We start from the raw sequence: 7,554 nt of genomic DNA, 5'->3' as shown, positions 1-7,554 counted from the left end.
ACTCGGATCATTTACCTGAGTTTACACCAGACAAACAGTGCAGGTAGACAATTGTCGTCATCTAGAGGCACTGAACAGCGAAGTGGATGGTAAGGAAGTCTCCATGGCGAGAAGGCATTTATGTACCGTATGTTTCTTTCTGCAGCTCAATTTTATTCTTATTTGTCATTGGTAATTTTACATGGTTATATCTACACAACACAGATATGCCTACTTAAACAATAATTAATAATTGTAATAATAATTGTACTGCCCAATGCAAGCATGTACGTATGTAAACAGAACTGGTGCTAAAACAGAACCCTGTGGAACTCCATAATTAGCCTGACTGTGTGAACCTGACTCCCCATTTTTATGAATATCTATATTTATAGATTTAATCTATTAGATATGATTCAAACCAGCATGGTGCCTTTAATATGTACAGCAGTAGGACCAGTGGTATTCCCATTAGGACATATTTGCACTAGACCCACACCCAGTATTGATGTGCAGCACATGCAGCCCAATTAAACTAAGACAAAATAACCAAAACCCTTTTCTAGTTCAGTTGATCATGGTCAGGACTACAGAGTTGGCCAACATGTAACTCACCAGTAGTTCTAATGATAGCCAATAGATCACTGTGTTCCACTCTCCCCTCAGAATGAGGCACAGGCCGGGGTGAGGAATGTAGTAGTCCACCGTAATGTTTGTGCTAAAGAGCCAACACTGCACGAGGACATGAGCAGAGGTGGGACGTAACAAGGTATATATGCTATAACTATACTGATACTTTCTACTTTAAGTAGAATCTTCAGGTGTTTGTATCTTACTTAAATATTTATTGAAGTGCTCTATTGTGCTCATAGTATGAGGTCTTTAAGAAAAGATGGGGCCTGGTTTTTGAAGACCTTGTAATGAGGAGAAAGACTTTAAAGTCTGTTATGGATTTAACACGGAGCCAGTGAAGAGAAGTCGATATGGGCAACATATGTTGTCTCTTTGTTGTTGTGTCGGTACTCATTGCTGCACTTTGGATCAACAGAAGAAGCTTTTAGAAGAAGGTGAAAATAACGTTACAGTAGTCCAGTCTAGAAGCAAAAACAAACGAGTTTTACAGAGCCACTCTGAGACAATGTTTGTAGAGTGAGTGAGTGACCAAGATCTCACCAGTAGTTCTGATGATAGCAGCCAATAAGCCACCATGTTCCTCTCTCCTCTCAGAAAAAGGCACAGGCCAGGTGAGGAATGTGGTAGTCCACTGCAATGTTTGTGCCCAAGAGTCAACCAGAAGCTTGTGTAAGGACCTGAGGTGAGGTGGGACGTAATGCACAGATACTTTGTTGCTGTACTTAAGTTGAGTTTTCAGGTATCTGTTGATATTTGGTGAATATTTATCTTTTGACAACTTTTTACATTTACTCCATTTTAAATAACTTTCTTTACTTTTTTACTTCTTACATTTTCAAAACTCGTTACTTTAGGTTTACTGCATTTTGAGGGAAGTTATTATTTTACATCATTATGTACCAACCAAATGGTGGGAACAATAGTGCATAAAAGACAATCCTATTGGTGTACGAATCACCCAGGCTTATCATACACAAAGAGATTAAAGGGCCAGCTTTCAGCTGCTCAGCTCTTTGTTCACACTAGTACAGCATCCACATTACTCCTGTACCAGTCCATCTGTCAGTCTCCCACTGGCTTCGTCCTCACTTTTGAACACCACCTTCTGTTTAAGAGGGCCGGCCAATCAGAAGAAAATTTGTTTAAAACATGGATCATTTTAAAGCAGGAGGAGCTAAAACAGCAACTGGGAATCCTGCAAAGCCACGAGAGACGAAGAATGGTTGAAATTTGCAGAACAACCTTTAACCTTTGCTTACTTGGACACACTGCATTTTCCACAACACTAATGGAATAATTAGAAACATTTTAATTCATATTGCTTCATTTTATGCTGTGGAACCTTCACCCAGCATAACATCACCTCAAACTTTTGTTTACCATAAAGACACATCACAGGTTAAGTTTTTATTTGACATACAGGAGTTTACAACCAATAAACTTCTAATACACAAGTGACACGTGTCAAATATGAAGCTTTAAGAACCAAACATGTATTTATTATATGTACACAGTGATAGACACACGTTAAAAAACACAACGGTATCACACCTCGAAAAATGAGGTGATCCTCGAATATTCTCACTCCACAACTAAGAGTGAAGTCTGTATAGCCTGTAGGATTTTAATCAATATACCAAAGTAGCATAATAAGCACAGTCTGTAAACTCCTTTCTGAAAGCCTGTCGCTGTAAAACAGACACATCTCACACATTTCCCCGTCAGTACTTGTACGGGGAACAGGTGGACTGTATCAAGCACAATCCATGTGAACCAACAATCGATGCCACTGCTCCTCAGCATTTTAAAACGTGGTGAAGAACAAAGATGCATGTGTTTGATAACCATTACTTCCTGTTAATATGCCTGTTAAAAAGCCTTCTTTATGTTTGACAAGTTGTCGTGTCACCCTCTGTGGAAAAGAAAACAAAGTTGAAAATAAATTAAAGTTTCAGTTAAAGCTCTCAGCCTACACTGTGGCATAGCAGTCACACTGTTTTGTGTCGTCCTCGAGACTGCATAGGACGCTGGAGAGGCACCGCCTGTAGCGTGGACAAAGTGACATCATCATGACAGCAAGCTTAAAGTGCAAGCGAGCGGACTCCTTTCCCACCCAGCGGACAGACATTGAGGCAGTGAGTTTAGCGAGGGGGAGGTGCAGAGTCCGCTGATAAGTCAGCATCAGTCTCTGAAAGTGTGGATGTCATTGTAGAGGTTGACGGAGGTGCTGGAGTGATAGGTGTGTTTACCACAGCTCGTACCGCAGCTGCAGCGCTGGATCCACATTACATTGTAGAGGATGTCTCCACTGGGGCAGTGGAAGCGGAGCTGCACGGTGCGAGAGAGAGACGGGGCGCAGCAGCGGCCGTCAGTGCAAGTCCCACAGGTCCGAGGCCGATATCGCTGAGCTGTAGAGCATCCACCAAAGGTGATGCTGACTGGCTCGTGTGGGCGGAAGGTTCGCTGACATTTCTTCCAGGATGACAGAGACAGCCACAGTTAAATAACAAATCTCAGATGTTCCTGTCGGCATTCTACATCCATCTCCATTTGAGTATACACTACCTTAGTTATGGGAAGCTGCAGGTCACAGTGCTGGATCTGGCACAGTCTGGTTTCTCTGACTAGCTGACAGTCTGGGTTGTGATTGGTCACACGACTTGAAATGCCCATCCCACATGTGGCAGAGCACTGGGTCCACTCAGTGGTCTGTGGGAAACACTGGGGCTCATGTAAGACCTCAGAGAGGGGGAACGATGCGATCTCTGCGTGAGAGCACAATACAGCAATGAAGTCATGGATGCCAGCAGACAATTAGTTACCTTGTGAGTCACTTCTTGGAGTTCTTGAGGGTTTTGTGAATATTTCACATCAACTTATTTGAGAGTGCTGCTCTGATGATTTACAGTATTTTCAACTTTACCTCTGAATGTATCTGCTCCGCTGGCAGCTGGGAGGGGATTCTGTCGCTGGACTGGCAGCAAAGGACTGATGTGGTTTGGGTGGAGCTGGCTCTCTGTTGGCTCACTCAGCTCCTCGCTGATGCTGTTGTCATCATCACACACCCATTCTTCACAACAGCCACCCTCGGGCTGCGCCAGCCGGGGCTTTGAGCATCGCCACCGAGGCAGGGGCACTTGGTAGGGACAGAGGGGCATGCAGCCCACCACACCATTCATGCAGGTGCACTGGTGCTGGCAAACAGGCTGGAAGTCCTCACCATGCTGGTACACTCGCCCATTGAATGCACAGGGTACGCCATGAGCTTCAGCTGACATAGAAAACAGGAAACTGAGCTGTTAGCAGACACTTTTGAACTTCATGGAAGGATACGGCAAAAACTTAATGAGTCTGTTTGCTGCGTTTTTGTGATTTTACCTCTCACTTTGTATGTTGTATAGCTTTTTACGTCTCGCTCACAGGAAACACTGCTGATGAACCACCATTTTGGCTTTTCCATGCTTTCCCTCTGTTGTTTATCTATGTTACATGTGTTGAGGCCATCCTCTAAACACAGATGCTGTCAGCTGCCTCATAGTTCACCATTTTCCATTTTCGTTTCCATGCTAAAGCCACTTTTCTAGCCGAAGACTCAGAGTGTTGCTTTGTGTGTACTATAGTGGCAGAAGCTTCACAACAGGAAAACTGTTAGCGTTATCACGTCTGCAGCTTTGATGCTAACATCAACCAATAATCAAGCATCGTCTGTGTGTTAATGTGCTGCTGTGTCACTTTTTCTGCTTTAGTGCAAATCAAACTGACTTTTTATTTCCCTGAAGGTACATAAAACGGTCAAGATCCATGGAATTAAAAAAAAACACATACTCATAAAATCTGCTCAACCTTTTACTTTTCTTCACACCAGGCCAGCTGAGCAGTCAAAGAAAAGGTTTCTTATGGAGGACGAGCTAAAACAAAACATTTCTGACTGGAGGTCAAAAGAGATGCTGAAGCAATGTATTGCAAAAAAAGAATAATAAATAAGCATGTAAACATTATCTAGTAAAGTTAACCTGAGTAACCTGTAAGTGAGCCTAATATTGGCCCTTCAGCTAAGACATCATACTCTAGAGAAATACACCAAGAAATCAAATGGATTTCCTATCAGGGAGATTTCATGCTTTTTGAACAGTTTAATGCTCCCTTGTGATCTGTAATGATCCCACAGATTCATAGCACCTTTTATTTCAAATAAATGTTTGCATTCCTGCTTTTTCATTTATTTATTTTCCAGCTAGACCTTAAGCAGCTCCTCCAGAGCCATTAGAGTCATTACATAAAAGTGTCCAGACTTCCTTTAAAATGCATCTGCAGGGTGTTTGTGGACAGTTGCTCTGTAATTTCAACAGTGTGCATCTACCCTTGCTGTCTGATTCTTGGTACAGGAGCTGTGTTTTTGTTTGTAGCTTTTGTTCCAACATCAGAATAATTATTCCTTTAATGATTTGAAGCTGTGAGCTTTCAATAAACTCCTTGCTCACCTTGACACAGTCCTCTCTCTGGGTTTCCTCCAGCCCCCAGATGGCAGTGCAGCCCCTTGATGTGATCACAAGGTTCTGTCGTGCTGCAGTCCTCATTAAACTGCCGAGCACAAACTTTGCAGCAGCCACAGTCGTCAGTTACATGACTGACGCCGGGCAGGCACAGTGGAGGCGAGGGGGGGCAGGAACATTCAGCTGGGCATGCACTGTCTACCTAAATACCAGGGTCAGAGGTCAGCTCAGACTGATTTTTATTTATTTATTTTTTAAAATGGTAATCAAAATGTTATCTAAAATAACTATATGGAAGATCACAGAAACAAAAAGCATTTATAGCCACAGAAACTCACCATTACTGCAGCTCTGCCCAGCATAAACAGGGTGAAGAAGATCCGCTGCAAAGCAACAGGACAAAGCATCCTGATCCCAGCAAATAAAGCAAGCAAACAAAAAGTAGGCTTTCACATCCAGATTCCCAAGAGGAAAGAAGTTAATTTTGCAGCTCCAGGATGAAAAGTATCCAGAGGTGAGTTTGGCACCCAGAGGTAAATTTGCCTGTGCCTCTCCAGCAGCGTGGCTCAGCTCTACTTCAGTCAGAGGTTTCTCTCTGCACTTATAGACACACATGCCCCTGCCCTGTGACATCATTACCGCGCCTCTCAGCAGAGCGTCCAGAGAGAGGAGGAGGAGGTGTGAAACACTTACAGATGTGTTAACGTCACAGTGTAATTATGGATGAGTCAAGGTGTCATTAAAGGTGTCACCAGGAAAACCCTGGTTTACAAGAGCTGCTAAATCCTGGTTAAACTGCTTGTAGTTTTCAGACTGTGTGTGAAAATCGTTAGTTTTCTATGCATGAACACGCTAGAAAGGAAACAGCAGAGGACATACTTAGCACATGAAAAAAAGAAGCCAGTGGTTGGACAGGTGTAATGGAAAACTTAAGGAGGGAATCCCGCTCAGTGAGGCTCAGAATGATTAACTGTGAGAATGGAGAAACTCCCTGTAAACCGCTCTCTTCTACACTGAAGGACAATGTGCTCAGAACATCCTGTGTTCCCTCCGTCTCTTTCCTAATGGGCAGCATTCCAGGAAACACAGGCTTATCCTCGTGTTCCCATGATTGGCAGGAAAAACTCTGCATTCCCATTGTCACCGTGGTGGCACGTAAAGAGTGTTTTGCTGGAGAGCAGGAAAGTCCTTGCATTAAGTTGGCCTAGGCTGTCAAGAAACATGGGAAACTTAATTTGGCTTTCGATAAGGCTGCTGAAGGTCTCTGGCCTGTTCCTTAAAAGCAGCACTGTGCAAAAGTCCACGATCGTCCCCTTAACTCTTTACATTTTGCACCTCACAGTTTAGTTTGTGAAGCCACTTAACACTGAGCTATGAATCTTTCAAGCCTTACAAAGACACTTAACTCAAGGGATGAACCGGTGTTGTGTCTACACGTAACAGACTATTTTAAATTGTATATACTTTGGACGGTGGGAGGAAGACTCCGGCTTCCTCCCACCGTCCAAAGACATGCAGTTAGTGGGGATAGGTTAATTGGTTAATCCAAATTGCCCATATGTGTGAATGTGCGAGTGAATGTGAGCGCGAATGGTTGTCTGTCTCTGTGTGTTGGCCCTGTGACAGACTGGCCACCTGTATACCCCGCCTCTCGCCCTATGACAGCTGGGATAGGCTCCAGCGCCCCCCACGACCCTGGAAAGGATAAGCGGAAGCGAACGGACAGACGGACGGATCTATACTTTGTTACTTGCAGCCTGTGACAAAAGCACGTCTACAAATAACATGACAAGGATAACACAATTCTGAAATAGCATATACATATCTTGGCATGGTGTGCAGTGTGTCCTTACAAAACTTGAGGAAACTGGACACACGGAGGACAAAAGAAGAAGCAGGTAAAAAGATAAGCTATAACAAAAACTTTCAATCCTTGGCAGAGCCTCGACTATTGTGATTAGCCTGTTCTATTGATTCCTGTCGTGCATTTACAGCTACACTTTATTTGAGAGTGAGAGAAAAACACTCATCCCCTGAACATAAAGAATAATGACGAAGAAGAAAAATGTCTCAGCATTTTATTTTTTTCTATTTCTAGGCACCACATTGTAATTCACATGTAATTCACCACACAATAGCATAAATGTGAGCAATGTCAGCCACTTATGTAGTTTGCGTTCTAGGCTCTACAAGAGTTCCCCACAGAACTCTGATTCAGTCCTGAGACATAGAACATGGATGAATGGGTGAATGAGACATATCACATCTATCACATCTATCACATCTATCACATCTATCACATCTATCACTCCCAGCATGTAAAGCGCCTTGAGCATCATTAGACCCGGTTTACAGTGGGGCAAAAAAGTATTTAGTCAGCCACCGATTGTGCAAGTTCCCCCACCTAAAATGATGACAGAGGTCAGTAATTTGCACCAGAGGTACACTT

At 43.3% G+C, this 7,554-nt stretch overlaps 1 protein-coding gene across 2 annotated transcripts; it reads right to left on the bottom strand.

Moving 5' to 3' along the window:
- Positions 1-1,901: 1,901 nt before the first annotated feature.
- On the bottom strand, positions 1,902-5,587 carry ccn1l2 (cellular communication network factor 1, like 2). 2 transcript variants are annotated; one of them, XM_005733599.1, is made up of 5 exons: positions 5,444-5,587; positions 5,094-5,307; positions 3,536-3,883; positions 3,178-3,377; positions 1,902-3,084 (listed from the first exon to the last, which is right to left on the bottom strand). In XM_005733599.1, the coding sequence occupies exons 1-5, from the start codon at positions 5,510-5,512 to the stop codon at positions 2,794-2,796; spliced, it is 1,122 nt and encodes a 373-aa protein (XP_005733656.1). In that variant the 5' UTR covers positions 5,513-5,587; the 3' UTR covers positions 1,902-2,793. The 2 variants fall into 2 exon arrangements, with proteins under 2 accessions (XP_005733656.1, XP_005733657.1); XM_005733600.1 differs by lacking the exons at positions 5,094-5,307; positions 5,444-5,587 and adding an exon at positions 3,991-5,085.
- Between the last annotated feature and the right edge of the window lie 1,967 nt (positions 5,588-7,554).

This window comes from Pundamilia nyererei, unplaced genomic scaffold, assembly GCF_000239375.1.
Source record: "Pundamilia nyererei isolate P.nyererei 1_Seehausen unplaced genomic scaffold, PunNye1.0 scaffold00053, whole genome shotgun sequence".
Classification (NCBI taxonomy): domain Eukaryota; kingdom Metazoa; phylum Chordata; class Actinopteri; order Cichliformes; family Cichlidae; genus Pundamilia; species Pundamilia nyererei.
The sequence above is the reverse complement of the archived record's forward strand: the minus strand, read 5'-3'. Positions and strand labels throughout refer to the sequence as shown.

Excerpts from the sequence above, each read along its gene's own strand:
- ccn1l2 (XM_005733599.1), bottom strand. The coding sequence starts at position 5,512 with ATGCTTTGTCCTGTTGCTTTGCAGCGGATCTTCTTCACCCTGTTTATG. Across the intron at positions 3,378-3,535 it reads CGGAGCAGATACATTCAGAG|AGATCGCATCGTTCCCCCTC; the intron begins GTAAAGTTGAAA and ends GCTCTCACGCAG. Across the intron at positions 3,085-3,177 it reads TGCAGCTTCCCATAACTAAG|AAATGTCAGCGAACCTTCCG; the intron begins GTAGTGTATACT and ends TCATCCTGGAAG.